At 58.2% G+C, this 16363-nt stretch overlaps 2 protein-coding genes across 7 annotated transcripts in view; one reads left to right on the forward strand and one right to left on the reverse strand.

The window, feature by feature from the left end:
• The first annotated feature begins 2729 nt into the window (after positions 1-2729).
• On the forward strand, positions 2730-7782 carry CCDC74B (coiled-coil domain containing 74B). Of its 3 annotated transcripts, XM_004480987.3 has the most exons (8): positions 2730-3019; positions 4037-4081; positions 5116-5175; positions 6003-6162; positions 6806-6992; positions 7080-7159; positions 7247-7303; positions 7413-7782. In XM_004480987.3, exons 1-8 carry the CDS (start codon positions 2743-2745, stop codon positions 7549-7551), a joined length of 1005 nt encoding a protein of 334 aa, XP_004481044.2. In that variant the 5' UTR covers positions 2730-2742; the 3' UTR covers positions 7552-7782. The 3 variants fall into 3 exon arrangements, with proteins under 3 accessions (XP_004481044.2, XP_071066023.1, XP_071066024.1); XM_071209922.1 differs by having other exon boundaries at positions 7080-7303; XM_071209923.1 differs by lacking the exon at positions 2730-3019 and adding an exon at positions 3659-3841 and having other exon boundaries at positions 7080-7303.
• Positions 7783-8471: 689 nt separating this feature from the next.
• MED15 (mediator complex subunit 15) overlaps positions 8472-16363 on the reverse strand; it is a 65056-nt gene continuing 57164 nt past the window's right edge. For 2 of the 4 annotated variants that reach the window (XM_004480974.5, XM_058281788.2), the window contains 9 exons: positions 13069-13205; positions 12828-12955; positions 12516-12650; positions 12373-12436; positions 11398-11464; positions 10864-11024; positions 10614-10780; positions 9989-10087; positions 8472-9492 (listed from right to left, as the gene is read on the reverse strand). In XM_004480974.5, coding sequence (XP_004481031.2) covers positions 9356-9492; positions 9989-10087; positions 10614-10780; positions 10864-11024; positions 11398-11464; positions 12373-12436; positions 12516-12650; positions 12828-12955; positions 13069-13205 — 1095 coding nt within the window. In that variant the 3' untranslated portion in view covers positions 8472-9355. Of the gene's footprint in view, positions 9493-9984; positions 10088-10613; positions 10781-10863; positions 11025-11397; positions 11465-12372; positions 12437-12515; positions 12651-12827; positions 12956-13068; positions 13206-16363 lie in introns of all 4 variants that reach the window. The other 2 variants (XM_058281787.2, XM_023585354.3) reach the window with 1 other exon arrangement.

The raw sequence follows: 16363 nt of genomic DNA on the forward strand, positions 1-16363 counted from the left end.
CATGATTTTAATCACCATATTTATATTTTTTGTAGATTCTTTAACATATTTATTGTAAGGTACTTTGCTATTAATTTCAATATCTGGACTTTGTGTCTCTGTTGCTATAGACTAATTTCTTTTTTTTCCTTTTGACTATACATCACATCTGTTTCTTTGCATGTCTTGTATTAGTGCACATGCTCTGTGGAGATGACGTTTTGGGAAGACTTTGGATTATGTTGTCATCCTCTTTAAAGTGTTGAGTTTTGTTCTGTAGGCACTTAAATTCCTGGACGATCACCAGGAACTTGTGGAGAATAGGGTTAAAGCTCTATTATGGCAGATATATACTGATATTTCTTTTAGTCCCAGGACAAATCCCTTAGTCCTAGAACATAACTTTAATCCTTACATGTGGCCCTTCTCTGGTTTGTTGCTTTTTTTATTTATTTATTTTTTTTTTTAATTAATTTTTTTATTTTTTATTGACTTTGTAATAATATTACATTAAAAATATATATGTGAGGTCCCATTCAACCCCACCCCCCCACCCCCCCTCTCCCCCCCCCCAACAACACTCGTTCCCATCATCATGACACATCCATTGGATTTGGTAAGTACATCTTTGGGCACCTCTGTTGCTTTTTTTAAAGGTTTTTTTTCCCCTTCTCTGACCCTGCTGTTTTTGCTGTTTGTGTCCATTTGCTGTATAATCTTCTGTATCTCTTTCTCTTTTTGTCTTCTCTTCTCATCTTTCTCCTCTAGGACTCACCAGGATTCAATCCTGGGGACCTCTGATGTGGAGAGAGGTTCCCTGTAATTGTGTTACCTCAGTTCCTGGTCTCTGCTGCACTTCAGTTCGACTCTCCCCTTCGTCTCTCTTTTGTTGCATCATCATCTTGCCATGTGACTCACTTGCACGGGCACTGGCTCACCACACGGGCACTCGGCTTGCTGCACAGGCACTCAGCTCACCATATAGGCACTGGCTCGCCATGTGTGCTCTGGCTCACCACCTGGGCATTCACGTGGCCACTTGGTTTGCCACACGGGTACTTGCACAGGCACTGGACTCACCAAGTGGGCACTCAGCTCACTGCGTGGGCAGTTGGCTCACCGCACGGACACTCAGCTCACTATGCTGGCACTGGATTGCTGCTCAGGCATGCTTTCTCTTCTTTTTTTTCACCAGGAGGCCCCAGGGATCAAATCCCAGTTCCTCCCATATGATAGGTGGAGGCCTTATCACTTGAGCTACAACTGCTTCTCAACATTTATTTTTATTTATTCCACCCCTCATTGTTTTGTGCTTGCTGTGTGCTCTCTGTGTCCATTTACTGTGTGCTTTCTGTGTGAGCGCATCTTCTCTTTAGGGGGCACCAGGAACCAAACCTGGAACCTCCCATGTGGGAGAGAGGCACTTAATCGCTTGAGCCACCTTTACTTCCTGCTTTTGTTGTCTCTCTCATTGTGTTTTCTCTTTGTGTCTCCTTGTTGCATCAGCTTGCTGCGCCAGTCCATCGCGCCAATTCACTGTCTTGTTCATCCTCTCCAGGAGGCACTGGCTGCCAGTACGAGTTCTAGCTGACCAGAGGAAATCCAGCCGATTTTTCCTCAGGGCAAAAGCTGTTCTTCCTTCAAGAGCTGGCTCCTCTCCAATTTCTGCCTACGCATTGTCATTCTACAATGCCTTCAGATAGTTGTTTTTTTTTTATATTCTGTCCAAAGTTTTAATGCACAAAATTTCTGTAATTATTGGAAATGGAAACTCTACCTTTTTAAGAAGTGTCTTTATGAATTTTAAAAATCAGTTTCATTGAGATAAAGCCACATATCATACAATCCACCTTGGTGTACAATCAGTGTTTAGTACAATCAAAGAGTTGTGCATTCATTTCCACGATCAATTTTAGAACATTTTCATTACTCCAGAAAGAGGTAATGAAAGTAATTGAGAGGTGATTGGCAGTCAGTCACCTGTCAATCCCTCTATCCTTCCCTAGCCCTATATAACCTCAAATCTAATTCTGTCTCTATAGACTTACATTTACATTTTATACAAATGGATTCATATCTTATGTAGTACTTTGTTTTCTTTCACTCAGCATAGTGCTTTTCAGTTATTGTAATTTTTTTAAATTAGAAAAGTTGTAGATTTACATAAAAGTCACGTAAAAAATACATTCCCATATACCCTCCATTGTTGACATTTTACTTTGGTGTGGTAACTTTGTTTCAATTGAAAGAATATTAAAATGTTACTGTTAACTATAGTCCATAGTTTGCATTACCTGTATTTTCCCCATCTACCATCCTATTATTAACACCCTGTAATAGTGATGTACATTTGTTATAATCCATTCTTATATTTGTACTATTCAGCACAGACATCGTCCACCACAGGGCTCACTATGTTACACAGTCCCGTGGAAACCCTATCCTTTTGATTTTTGAACGTGTAAACTGTACCACCTTTTGAAAAAATGAATTACGGAAATGCAAGTAAAGGAAATTAAACATTAGGATCTACGACAAAGGCAGACAGTTCTCCTGTCAGAGGATACCTTAAACTTGGTCATCCTCAAGCAAGGCCGTACCCAGGCCCCGCCCCTCGGCCAGCGAGGCCCCGCCCCTCGGCCAGCGAGGCCCCGCCCCCGGCTGCTCGGGCCCCGCCCCTAGGAGGCAGGGCCGTTTCCATGGTGACGCTGCGCCAGGCCGCCGCGGCCGGCCCACCGAGGGGCGTGCAGCAGCCCTGGCGACATGAGCACGGCGGCGGCGGCGGCGGCGGCGGCGCCCGGGTCGCGGCCCCACAGCTCCGGCGCTGCGGGCTCCCGGGGCGCCTCGCGCCTCCGCCCGCGCCTGGGCCTCCCGCCCCAAGGCTCGTACCCCACGCCGTACAGCCCGCACCTGGGGCTCGGCGAGGCGCAGAAGCGGGTCCTGGACCTGGAGAAGAGCCTGCAGTTCCTACAGCAGCAGCACTCAGAGACGCTGATGAAGCTTCACGAGGAGATAGAGCACCTGAAGCGGCAGAACAAGGGTGAGTCAGGTCTGGCCTTCCGGGGACCGCCTCTCGCCGGCCTTGTGCACCAAACATGCACGCCTTAACTCTCAGGAGCCTTAGGGTGCCTGGAGGCCCTGGAAGCGAACCCCTGCCTGGGTCCCCACCGCGGAGCCCGGGCTCCCTGCTAGCTGGTATCTAGGCAGGGTCTAGCCCCGCCTGCTTTAAAAACAAAACAAAACAAAAAACTTCTATAGAAGTAAAACGTACGAAAGTGCACGGTGCACAACTTGCAGAATTTTCAGGAACTATACACACTAGATCAAGGGCAGACAAGGCCAGCCTCCCGGAGAATCCCTCATGCCCTTTCCCCACCCTGGACCCAGGCCTGGTGGCCCCTGCCCGAAACCCCTCCTGAGGAGAGCGGGAGGCCTTCCTTAAGGTGACCCTGCCGTGCTCCCCCGCCCTCCCGACTGGACCTACCTCGGTTTCTCACCCACAACTTCGGGCTGCCTCCTTACCTGCAGTGCCAATTCCTCCATCAGGACCCTGCCTTGCCTTCTTGAATCCCACTCTGGGTCTCAGGCCCATCAAGTGGGGTTCTGGCAAGTGTGGGGGCAGCCCCTGCGGATCTGGCTGGATGTGGCCACTTTAGGTCCTTAGGCATCAATCGATTCTGGCCAGGGGTTATCTTGTCATCCATGGGTCAGGAGGGCTGAGTGACCCTGACTCTTCTCCATGTCTCTGGAGCCCCGGGTCCCTCCTGGCGTGGGCACCCCATGGATATCACTGATGAAGAGACAGTTGAGTGTCCCAGGCCTACTTTCCTCCGCAGGGGACTGCTTCAGGGAACAGCCAGAGGTATTTCTGTCTGGGGGGAACGGGGTGCCCAGGCAAAGGCTTGGTGGAAATAAGCTGGCAGGGTCACAGGGACAGGGTCGTGAGCTAGGACCTGGGGGGCTCAGCGGTGGGAGGAGGGGCAGTCAGCAGGGGGCTGTTCTCAAATCTGTGGCTTCCAAAAAAAAAAAAATAAGGAGTACCTCTGCTTGCTTTCAGATCTCCACTACAGGCTAATCATGAATCAGAAGCCACAGAAGAAAGGTGAGGTCAAGGCCTTCGGTGCCTGCCGGGAAGTGCTACATTGGGAGCATGCTGTCCCAGGGAGGGGCCTCTGGGGGACCTGGATCGATGTCACTGGCCCCCAGCCACAGTCTGGGTGATTGTGCACATCGGCATGGCAGGGGCTGTTCTATGGGGGCCCAAGGCCAGTGCCATAAGGACAAGCCCCCCACTCTGCTTCCATCTCTGCAGCCTGCTGGGCTCCTTCAGTAGTAGATAGTGCTGCAGCCGGCACCAGGCTTGGTGGCGAAAGTCTGTCCAGGCTCTGCAGACCCAAATCCTGGCCTCTGGTCCCTGCACCTGGGAGAGGCGCTGAGGTCCCTCCTCCCCACTCGGTGATGGGGCAGGAGCCCAGTCTTGTCCAAAGCAGAAATGAATTCTGGCTGTGCCCAGCCCTCAGCCCCAGCCCCTCCTGGCCCTGGGAGTCCACCCACCTTGCCCAGCCCACAGCCCAGCCCAGGTCACCTAAGTTTAGTTCTTGGGCTCTCTCCCCGCCTTACCTTTGGGGTCAGGGATGCAGTTGACCTCACACATGGAATTTGGTGGGCTGGCCTGCCAGCCTGAATAGTGAGTGCCCCAGTCTGGCGGGTACCCAGGGCTATCCCTTCCTTAACACAAGAGAAAGGAAGGGGGAGAGGACCCTCCTCTGGTGGGCAGAGCCACCCCAGGAGCAAGAAGCACGGCCCGAGGTAGTGGCCCCAGCTCTGGGGACAGCAGTTGAGGGCATCCCTGCATTCAGCACTTGTCTGCTGCAGTGGTCCCCGCTCCCCCTTTCCAGATGGTTCCTCGGGAAACATTCTCTTTCCCGTGGCCTTCTCTCCCTCAGGCATTCAGCTGGGTTGGGGGCTGCGTCGCTGAGGCCTGAGGAAGGGTGAACGGGGGAGGCCCTGCTGCTGGGCTGCCACAGACAGCTAAGCCAAGGCCAGGGTGGCAGGCGTGCACAAGCTGTTGCGGGAGCTGGGGTGGGCCGGTTGCTGCCACCGCCTTGGGCTGACGCCTGCGTGTTCTCCTCGCAGGCAGCCTGTCCACTTCCAGCATCTACTCCAACAAGTCTGTCTCGAATTCAACAGTGTCAGGTATGCGTGTTCCCACAAGTTCCGGGGTGGGGGCCCCCAGCTGGGGGCCGAGCAGAGAGCCCCACGGCTGGCAGTGGTGCGCTAGTGGGCAGACCTTAACAGAACCTCCTCATCTGTGCTCGGCACATGGATTTGGGGTGAGGGAGCAGTGGCAGGGAGCCGGGGGTAGAGGGAGGGCAGCCGAGGAACCCTGTGGAGCTTAGACCACCGGGAGGGCCAGGTTGGAGGGAGAGGAACATGGACTGCCAGGAGGGAGGCCTGGAGGTGAGGCTTCCAATATAGACTGGGCCCAAGGACGGTGAGTGGCCAGGCTTGCGTGGCAGGCCCAGAGCAGCAGCAGGAGGCACGGCCCAGGTAGTGTGGAGCCCTGCTCGCCCATGTGCCCCTCACCAAGCACACAGGACGCAGGCCCAACGCCCTGCTCAAGATGGGGCTCCGGCCTGCTCACCAGCAGCAGCCTCGCCACACCACCAGGCAGGTGCTGGGCCTTGTCCTAAGTCATCTGTGGGCCTTCTAAGACTCACATGGGGGCTAGAGCCTGGGGACAGCTTGTGGGCCTTCCTGGGGACTGTGAGACCAACCTGGGGTGAGAGGTGAGGCTGCACACTGGCAAGGCTGGCCCTGTTTTTACCATGTCCAGCATGGGCGATACCTACCAGCCTTCATCCTCAGACCCTCATCCACTCATCCCAAAGCCCTCCTTTACAGAGGAGGAAACTGAGGCGGGGGGAGAGGCTCCTTGGGCCCACACATGGCTGATGCCAGAAGACACAGGCATTGGCTGCCGATTATGGCAGTGACGGCCTCTGTCGTGGTCTGACCTGCAGGAAACTCTCAGGGCAAGGTCAAGCCGCAGCCCAACTCCTTCAAGAAGCAAGACTCGAAAGCCGATGTCCACCAGAAAGTAGACTTGGAGGAGCCTCCGGGCCCTGCCCTGCCTCAGAGCAGCAAGCTGGACAAAGGCCCTGGGGCGCAGGGGCAGGCTAAGTAAGGCACATGAGGGCGCAGGCCCAGTAGTACCAAAAGCAATTTGGCCTCCAAGTTGTTTGCTTTTGAGACAGAGAACAACGAACAGGGTTGCCAAGACCCACTGTGGGAGTGTCTGGCTTGGTTAGAAAGAGCAGGTTTTAGTGGGTGACTTCCCTTTAACAGTTGCCACACACTGCACAACCTGCCACAGCGTGGCCTGGGAGGCCACGGCAGAACCAGGCTCCAGCAACACCCCAAGTTTCTGGGACTACCAGGGAAGCAGTAGTGAGCCTGGGGACTTGGCATTTTAAAAGGGGACCCTGTTGTTCCCCTGGGCAGTACAACTAGCAGCCCAGGCTTCTGGGTCTCTGCACACATCCTCAGCCTCCCTGGCCATCAGTCTCGCAGCAAATGTGGGGACAGGACTGGGGGTAGCCTGGAGCCAGCCTGAACTACACTGACCCCCCAGTGCCCCTCAAGGAGAAGAAGAGACAGGCTTGGGTCATCGCTGGCTGAGATACCCCCGCCCCACCCTGACACTGATGCCAGAGCCCCGGGGCCAGGCCATACCTGGCCCTGTGCAGAGCGGCTGCAGCCCTGGGGAGGGGAGGTGGCTGGGTGGTCAGACCCGTCGGGGCCAGGCTGCAACAACTGTTTTCAGGGACGAAGTGGAGACCTTCAATGTGGGGGCTGCCCCGGCGACAGGCAGCCAGCCCAGGGGCAGGCAGTTGGCGGGGGTGCCCCCCCTGATGAGCCTGCCCCCGCACCTGCGCAAGGCCACCACACTGCAGCAGTGCGAGGTGGTCATCCGCCAGCTGTGGAACGCCAACCTGCTGCAGGCCCAAGAGGTGAGCATCTGGGCGGCGGGGGCGGGCCCAGGGCCTCTGCAAGCCCCTCCACACCGCCTTTCCTCGCCGCCTCTCCTCGCCTTCCAGCTGCAGCACCTCAAGTCCCTCCTGGAAGGGAACCACAGACCCAAGGTTGCCCCCGAGGAGCCTGGGCCCAGCTCTCCCAAGTGCGTGCCCGGCTGCACCCAACCCCCCCCACCCGCCCTGGCTGCGGGGCCTGGTGCCCTGGGGCTCACGGACCCATCCTTCTCCAGGGACCAGGAGGCCACGCAGTTCCCCAAGGTCCCCACCAAGGGCCTCGCTAAGAAATGGTGCGTCCCACTGGCACTGGGAAAGGGCTGACTGCAGGGAGGCGGGACGGGCTCAGGGCAGAACAGGCCACCACGGCAGGTGCTACCAGTGACCACCCCCCACCCCCAGCCTGCTGCTGAGCCCGATGCCGGTGGCAGAGAAAGCCATTCTGCCTGCACTGAAGCAGACCCTGAAGAGCAACTTCGCTGAACGGCAGAAGAGGCTGCAGGTGGTGCAGAGCCGGCGCCTTCACCGCTCTGTGCTGTGAGGGAGGGCAGCCGTCAGCCCAGGCGCTGGCCCTCCCACGGAGAATGGAGGGAGAATCCCAACCTCCTAGGGCAAGCTCGAGTCTGAGATCAACAAAACTCACGATAAAGATCTCAGAACTGAGAAATGGTTTATTTTCTTGCTCAAATTTTGCTGTCCTGCATTCAGAAGCATATTATGAAATAAGCATCACCCTGCCCGTTAAAGATTACAAATAAATTTTGTTTCTCCAGATTGCTCACCTGAGTCCTCACTGCTGACCAGGCATCACGTTCCTGGTCTTGTTGTCCTCAATCCTGCTTCCTGCTAATCTAGAAAAAACTGCCCTTCTAGTTAAATCCCAGCTCATCTCCGGACCTTCGTCCCAAACTTTGGCCGCCCTGGGAGAGAGGCTCGGGCAAAGCATTCCTGGTGTTTGTGGGGCCAAGGGAGGCCCTGTCTGCCTTCTGGCATGTCACCGGGTCTTCCCCTCTGCCCAGCCCGGGCATTTCTGGGAGCAAGGTGCGTCCTTGCTGCTCATTTTTGCTCTGACTCGTGATGAACAGTGCTGGACAAGCCTTCCAGGCTGGGCCTGGCTCTTCTCCTTGGAGGCCCCTATGCAGGGCCTCACGCCACCCCCCTTGCCACAAGCCTAGGGAGGCAGCCGCTGTGTTCTACTAAGGTGGTCGGCTTGGTCCCCTCCCTGCCCTGCCAGGCCAGACCCCAACTTCCTCAGCACTGTCAGCCTTGTCTTCAGAGAGCAGGAACACTTGCCTGGAAACCTGGTGGTGAGCCGGGCCTTGGGGCAGGAAGAACGTGGGGTGTGAGGAGGAGGGTGAACTAAGGCCCCAAGGTGGACCTGGTCCTAACAGGACAGTGGGCCCCAGGCTCGGGGGGGGGGAGGAGGAGGAGGAGGAGGGAGTGCAGTGACAACTCATGACCGAGACAGGAATGAGGTGTTTATTATAAGAACCACAGGTGACATAGTATGCACATACAAAAGGTGGAGGGCCGTCACGATGGGCTGCGGGCTGACACTAGGGGTAGGATAGGGGTGCAGCACCCGTCCGCCGGGGGCTTTGCTCTCTGCAGCAGCGGAAGAGCAGGTGCTCCTGTGGCCCAGGCTCAGAACTGGCTGTCACAGAACAGGCTGTGGAGGGCAGCCCTATGGCAGCAGCTGGGCTGGTCACTTGGTCCCACACGGTGAGGCCGAGGGAGGGCATCTCACGCCCCTCTGGGCTTAGAGGACATGCCCTGCTGGCGGGCATCACACCCAGCCACCCTCCAGCCACACCGCTGCTCCCAGGTGGAGCCTCCACCCCAATCCGAGTTCCCTGTGACGTGGCCCATTCTGAAGGCCAGATTTTCTGAGCTCAGAACTGGGATCACAGACTGCTGTGTGTGTTTAAGGGTTTCCTACAGGAGCAGGCAGGACTGCACCCCTGCACCCACACGAGGTGCTCCAACAAGACCTGGAGACTCCCACAGCCTTCCAGAATGGCCCTGAACATGAGGCCTGCAGAGCGTGCTGGGCCCCAGGGAGGGCAGCCAGAGGTGTGAACAAGGTGGCGTTAGTGTCTGTCACCCTGCAGGGAGTCCTTGTGGAGATCTTCTCTAAGAAGCCAGCACCCCTGCCCTGACTCAGTTGCCTGTCCAAGAACTGTACAAGTGTGGGAAAATGTCCCGTAGGTCCCCAAGGCGGAAGATAAAAGCAGGAAAGCTAACCTAACCCCAGGCTCTCTAAAGAACCCCACACCTAGAAATGTCCAATATGAGGCTTGCCTCTCCAGCAGCTCCCGGCAGGTGGCCCTAGGAGCGAGCTGCTGCTACGCGGCCGAGAGGCAGGCCTGGTGGATGCTCTGCGCCCAGGTATTGAGCAAGGCTGTAACCGAGTGCTTGTCGGGGAGCTGTAGCAGCCGTGACGTCATGCACTGGTGCACTGACCGCAGGAAGGGATTGGCATCTGCAGTGGAGAACAGAGGGCTGTCACCATCAGCCCTCCAGGGAGTCAGCCAGGGGCTGGGACAGGGGACCCACCCCACCCACTCAGTCCTGCTCAGGTCCCAGCAATGCCCGGGGCCATCAGGAAAGACCTGGATCTAGGCCCGGGTCTCAAGTCCAGGGCTTCCCTCTGAGACACCCCTGGGTGCCCGTGCTGGCCCACAGCCCTAGGCTCCTGTGGTGACCAAAGCCCCTGTGCCTGCATGCTGGCCTGCAGCTGCCTCACTTCACCAACACGGCTGCCTGCGAGTTGCAAGGTTGAGAGGGCGGGGGTGAAGGGGCAATGGGACACAGTGGGGGCACAGAGACCCCTCTCTCTCCAGGAAGTGCTGGGTCACCCACCCGTCTGTGTTGTGGGAGCAAATGAGAGGGGGAAAGGCCTCAGAGGCCTGTCCCACGGCTCAGGAAGCTCTGGCCGCCCAGAGCTGACCCCTTGCCTACCCACCCCACTCACCCACCATATTGCCACTGCCGGTCAATCCACAGTGGGCTCTGGGCAGGGTAGTCGGCAGGCACGCTGAGCTCCAGCGGTGGCACGCTGGGGAGTTCCTTGTCATCTGCAACACAGGAAGTTGCCCTTGACCCTGGCCTTGCCAAGCCCTGCCCCAAAATACATGACGCCAGAAAGTTCTGGTGAAGCTGGCTGCAAAGCCCAAGACCACCCTAACTCTAGTTTCTGCCACGTCCCTTAAAATTTGAGATGGGCAGATGTCCTGGCTTGGATGAATGAGGGCTCCTGGGGCACCCCAGGGGAGAGGGCACCATCAGGGTCTCCCCAGCACTTGTTTCCAGCTGAGAGTAAGTATGGGGGTATGGGCTCATGACCTGGGGCCAGGTGGGCCAGGACCTTGAGGTGACCAGGAGTGAAGGCCGAGAGCAGTGTGGCCAAGGACAGGGCCTGAGTGGGCAGGTGGCTGCGAGCTGGCCGGGGTGAGCGAGGACATGTGTATGCAGGGGACAGAGTGCAGGCTGGGAAGGAGCGTGGGGCTGCTGTCAGGGGCCAAGCCCTGCTGAGGGGTGCACCTGGGAAGCGGGCAAAACCACGCCAGAACTGTGGTCAGGGCTCACGCTCGCCACGCTCACCCAGCTTGCAGATGAGGTGGACAGTGCCGCTGTTACTGCAGTGCGAGGGGTCCAGGTTCACCAGGAACTTGGGGTCTAGCCTGGCTACCTCGCCCTGGAGCACGTTGGGAATGCTCTGCCGCTCATCCTCGTCCAGCCTGCGCTTCCGGGAGCAGACCGCGGGGGCCCTGAGGGAGGGGGTGCGGTGAGCACTGAATCCGCACTGCCCCTGCCCCAGCCGGGTCCCCAGCCCACGCCCAGGTGGTCGTACGTGATGGGTGGGCCATGGATGGCTGTCATGGCCGGCACGAAGGTGCGGTACAGGGAGTGGTTGAAGACGGGCGAGCGGATGTTGGCCAGGACGGCTTCCAGGAGGGGCTGGCATAAGTACTGCTGCTTGGTTGGTGGCACCGGGGGTGGAGGCGGCGTGGGCTGAGGGCAGGACAGGTGGGGTTAGGCTACCTGGGGCTTGTGGCCATATACACTCTTCAGAGTGCTTTCAAGACCCCAAAAGCCCTCGTCTCCCTCACCCACAGGGCTTCCCACTGCGGCCCCACATCCCCACCCCACACTGGCACTCCCTACAGGCAGGTGCAGGATGGTGCTGCACAAAACCCCCAGCCCAGGAGGTGGAGGAAGCTGCTTCCTTGTTCCCACATCCATGCTCCTGCCCCATCCTCACCAGAGCTGCCCTGAAAGAAGAACCCCTGGGCAGGCACCCGGGCAGAGTGACAGCCGCAGGCTCCAGGGCCTTGTGGGTGTGCCCTGCTGACCTCCCGACGACTGCAGGCGGTGCCACACTCACCACTGCCATGTCGTTCTTGAGCTTCTCCAGGGCAATCTCACACTTCTGCAGGGTTTTCAGGGGACACCTGCAGGGAGAGGAACAGGCAATACGCGCGGCCATCAGCCCTGGAGGGTCAGAGGGAACGTGTGCCAGCTGTAGGCCACCAGAAGCCTCCACAGACCCCCAGAGGCTGGGCAGGCAGTTGCAAATACCTTGACTCCCTTCCTGGCTCAACCCAAGAGGTCCCTGATGGTCCCCAATTTGGCAGTGACCAACACTCTGCCCATATAAGCAGAACAGGGGAACCTTCTAGAAGGACAGAAAGGGAGCAGAGCCTGAATGAAGAAGGGAGAGGGAGGTGGCCCACAGGCCTGTACACATGCAGTGTCTGTGGCACAGGCCAACTTGGTGCTCAGGGCAGCAGTGGCCGGCAGGGTGGGCCTCTCAGCTTGTTTCCAGAAAACAGGAGACAAGCTGGGGCATGGGAGAACTTGCTTCTCAGTGCAACATCTTCTTTTACTCTAACAAGTGCAGGCCACAGCCATGCCTTCTGCAGGTGGGGTGACAAACTAAGTTATTTGCCCCAGGTCATCGGCAAGTCAGGGACAGAGCCAGGGTCTGAGGGCAGACCGAGGCCCGTCACAGCCCAGGCAAAGTGGCAGCACCTAGGCAGCAGCAGCTAAACAGGGTCAGGCCCCGACAGCCACAAGCTGGCTGAGTGGCATCTGTGAGGGCTGAGGGGTTGAAAGCGAGGTGGTACAGTAGTGACTGCAACGTGGGCCCCTGGCCAAGGTGAAATTGGGGTTTCCTCAAGGGGTGAGGCTTAAAGCCAGAGCAGACACAGTCAAGGGGCGCCCCGGAGAGCTGCCCCAGCCCCTTCTCTAAAGCCATGCGGTCACCGAGCGCCTTTCCTCCTCACGGTAAGCATGCCGTGGGGAGGGCGGCTAAGCAAGCACACTCTCCTCCCCTGAGGGTGCTAGGGACAAAGCTCACCGCTTGGAGGGGTCTGTAAGAATGTCCAGAAGGCTCTTCATCTTACTCAGGTCCTTTTTTCTATCTGGGACAGAAAAGGCGACACTAGGACACAGGTCCTGGGCATCTCGGCCTCTCCTCCCAACCCTTGGCCCTGCCCCCACCTTCATTCTTGTCGATCTTGTTGATCATGCGGCGGAGGGGCTCGATGTACTTGGAGAGCTGCTTCAGCTTGTCCAAATACTGCTGCTCCTCAGCCTGGCTGGAGCCGGCAGGGCTCATGACCGCGCTGGGGTTCACTGTGGGGACACAGTGCAGTGAGCATGGCCCAGCCCATGTGTGAGCTACAGGCTGGGAGGCCGAGGAGCAGGGTGGCTCCCAGCTCCTGCAACCCACATGGCCTGTGCAGATCACAAAGGCAGTGCCTGTGATGACTGCCACCAAGCCCCCATGGCCCAGGGTCCAGGTCGACTCACCAGGGGTGTTCAAAGGTCCTGGGGACGGGACGCTGAAGTTCTGTGGGGTGCGTGCTGTCACAGGGCTCTGGGAAGGTTGAGGTGAAGGGCTGGGCAGGAAACTACTGGGTGACGGGGCAGGGCCGGAGCTGTGGTGAAGCAGGAAGTGCTGGGTGAGCTGAGGCCCAGGGGTGCCCACCCACAGGCCAGGGAGGCCCTCCAAGCCACCCACCCACAAGCCATGGTACCCCACCGGGTCTACCTGACGTTGGAGCCGGGCTGTGAGCTGGGCTGGCCGGGCTGTGGGGATGGCTGTGGGGGCGGGGGCATCGACTGTGGGGTCTGGGCCTGCTGCCCCGGCGATGGTGAGGACAGCATGGTGAGGCTGCTTTGGCTGACCTGGGGGCAGAGGGCAGCTCAGCCCACTCACGGTGGCCTCTACCTCAGCAGCCCCCAGAAGCCCACATCCTCTCAGCCCTCACCCACACCCTCTGGTCTTCCATAGCACCTTCCTCTCCCAAACACACACATACCCCACAACACCCTGTCCTAAACTCTGCACTCGCCCGCTCCACGGTGAGCATGTGCATGCACACACACGAATACACACACATGCACACACTCTGGGGCCCTGCCAGCCCTTCCACCCACAACGAACTTCTCCAGCAAACTCTGCTCCCCAGCTGCTTTTGGTTTAGGATGCTGCCCCAGCTACACCTACATCCCTGCAGCAAGGGTGAGCCTGACCAAATGTGCAGAAAAACCAACCCCTTCTTTAGGCCAACCAGGGTACAGGCAGGAAGGCTGGTCTGGGTGGGGGCCCTTGAAAACCACGGCACACCATGGTGTGGCAGCCCTAGAGGGAGGCGAGGGAAGGCCCAGGGCCCAGGCAACCACCAGCCTGGTCCCTCCATGAGCTCCGCAGCCACAGGCAGGCCTGGCTCGATGGCACTGAGCCGCACCCAGCCAAGAAGGTACCCTGTCCCATCCCCACACCCACGGGCAGCCCCACTGGTCAGACCAGCTCCATCCCAGCAGGGAGGGGCACAGCCATGAATACACCCCCAGCGGCACGGTGCCTCCAGGAGGGCCCAGCGCCCTCTGGCAGACAAGCCCCTCTCTGGGGCTAGATGAGAGACCTAGCGTCAGAGCCTGCCCTCTGCCCTGAGGCGTTCCCACTGGAATCCTCTCAGCTCTATGTCCGCAGAGCCTTGCTGAGGAGGCCCAGGCAGGACACCACCACTGCCCGGGAACAAGGGAGGAGGAGTGTGGAATCCCTCTATGTCCTGAGGGAGAAGTGTGTGGTGGCAGCCCTCAGCGGGCAGCCCCTCCTGGGATGTACTCAGCAGGGCCGTACAAAGAGCCATGGGAAGGGTTGGTGGCGACCCTTACTCACTCTCCGCAGCTGACTGGTATGTCCCCGTGAGTACTCTGGATGCTGCTGCCGCCCGTCTCGGGCCACGCGCTTGCCTCTCCCACCATGCTCAGGGTAGAGTTAGAATCCTCTCAAGGGGCTGCTGCTCTGTTGGTTCCCTGAATCGGGGGTCAGGAAGGAGCCCTGGGACCAGCCCAGACACCTCCCACAGAAGCAGGATACGTGCCCTCCCACTGCCTCTCTGTGCCTTCAGCCAGGCTCGCAGAGGAAACTGACTCTCCTATCTTGCTCTTTGGTACCCCTTCCCCTCCCCCCGAGGCTGCCACATGGAATGCTGGCTGGAGACTGCTTTGGGGGAACCACCCACCCTGAGTTAGGGCCTGGGAAGGCTCAGGGCCCAATGCAGAGGATACTGGCCTGCCATCCTGGGCTTCTGAAACAAGTGAGTCAGAGTGGTGCCAAGCCAAGGCCGCTGGGCCCGGTGGCCCCATCACTCCATGACCCAGGTCCCTGCCAACAGCTCTGCAGAGAAGTTTCACATGGGACAAGCAAGAACTCACAACATTCCCACTTGTCAAATGTGGCTCCTTGCAGAGTCGTGGGACCTCAGTTTACAAGCTCCTGTGCTATGGCATTTAAGAAATGTGGTTCAAACGGATTCCAACAGATGTCATGAGTTAGGATCAGGAGCTTGGTTCCCCTGAGCAGGACCTGTCAGCCTCTGTGGGACAGGTGGGGGCTCTAGAGCAACCCAGATGCCAATGAAATTCTGCCACCAAGCAGGTAAGCAGGTTGCCTCGGGACACTTCCCTGTGGGTGTGGGGAGCTGCCTCCAGCTGGGCCTCTTCTGAAGGCAGGTCCAAGAGCCCCCACAGCTCCAACCTGCTGCTGTCTAACAAGGCCGACCCGCTGGGGATTTCTCCAGCTCGGCCTGGGGGAGAGAGAAAGGCCAAGTGGTGGGTGTGGCATCAAGACCGAGCATGTGAACCACAGCCCTTTAAAGAGCTGCACCCCCATGGTGGAGTGGCAGGATGCTGGGGACAACGTCCACACCGCGTGCTCTTCCAAAGCCACATGTAGGTCCGAGCTCACAGGCCCTGCAGTGGGACGCAGCCCAGCCTACCTGTGCTGCTGAAACCCACAGCCACCCTGCTGGCCTGTTCCTGTGCCTGTGAGCTCCTGGGACAGGCAGCCTCCTCGAAGCTGCCTCTTAGCCAGCCTTTGAGAGGCTCCCTGGCATGTGGCAGGAGTAGCAGAGCAAAAGCAAGAGGTTGGGACGCATGCTTCTGAGAATGGCGGCCACCTGACTCCTGGGGAGATTTAGGGGGGTTAGGGAGTGGGGGGGGACAGGCAAGGAGGGGGAAAGCTGTAATGACAGCTGTAGGGGGCAAGGACCCCACAATCTGGGCTCTGGGTTGCTGTCCCCACGTTAGCCCTTACCCAGCACCCCCCAGTTGACCAGCCCATCCTGTCCATGCCATCCTGACATGTCCACAACCAAGCCCTCCCAGCCACCTTGCCACATGCTGCACCCTGGCCGTCCCCTCACCAAAGGCTACAGCTAGAGCCCCTTGTCTGCCATCTGCTCCCCCTCCCTGCTCCCGCCACCTAGCATCCTTCCATTTCTATACAGGTGCCACAGCCCCCAGGGGGGCACACACCTGCTGAAGTCACTCCTGAACAGCCTCAGTGGAGCTCAGAAGATGGCCTTGTAGCCCATACCCTGTCAAATCCTGGGTCAAGCCAGTCCCTCTCTCCCATCCTGCCGTCCTCCTGAAAACTCTGCCTCGGTCGAATCTGGCCTGGCCTGGGAAGCAGAGAGAACAGTCTTCTCGCAGCTTTTGCTCAGACTAATGTAACAGAGCCTCTGTTGGGGAGGCAAGCCACAAAATGAGGGTGACACCGAGGAAAGCCGCCTGCTCCATTGTGACTTAGGCTTCCATCTCTTCTTTCCGCCTCTTGTCAGAGCCATAGGCTTGCAGCTGTTCACCACTGCCAACAGCACGCCCCAAGCACTAATGTGTCCCTCTGGGCAAGGGGGCTTCGAGCACCTACTACACACCCAGCAGCCCCTGTGAAGGTGGACACCAGAGGGGAGGGGGCTTGCTCGAGGTCACACAGTCCTGGACAAGTTACACTTCAGCACTTCAGCAACAGCGCAAAATCTGTTTCCCAGAAAGCC

Source organism: Dasypus novemcinctus, chromosome 19 (genome assembly GCF_030445035.2).
Source record: "Dasypus novemcinctus isolate mDasNov1 chromosome 19, mDasNov1.1.hap2, whole genome shotgun sequence".
NCBI lineage: Eukaryota > Metazoa > Chordata > Mammalia > Cingulata > Dasypodidae > Dasypus > Dasypus novemcinctus.

What these genes read in the sequence shown, in the direction of transcription:
- CCDC74B (XM_071209922.1), top strand. Translation starts at nt 2,743, where the DNA reads ATGAGCACGGCGGCGGCGGCGGCGGCGGCGGCGCCCGGGTCGCGGCCC. An exon ending in TCAGAAGCCACAGAAGAAAG is followed by an intron (nt 4,082 to 5,115) that starts GTGAGGTCAAGG and finishes TTCTCCTCGCAG; the next exon opens with GCAGCCTGTCCACTTCCAGC. An exon ending in GGGGCGCAGGGGCAGGCTAA is followed by an intron (nt 6,163 to 6,805) that starts GTAAGGCACATG and finishes AACTGTTTTCAG; the next exon opens with GGACGAAGTGGAGACCTTCA.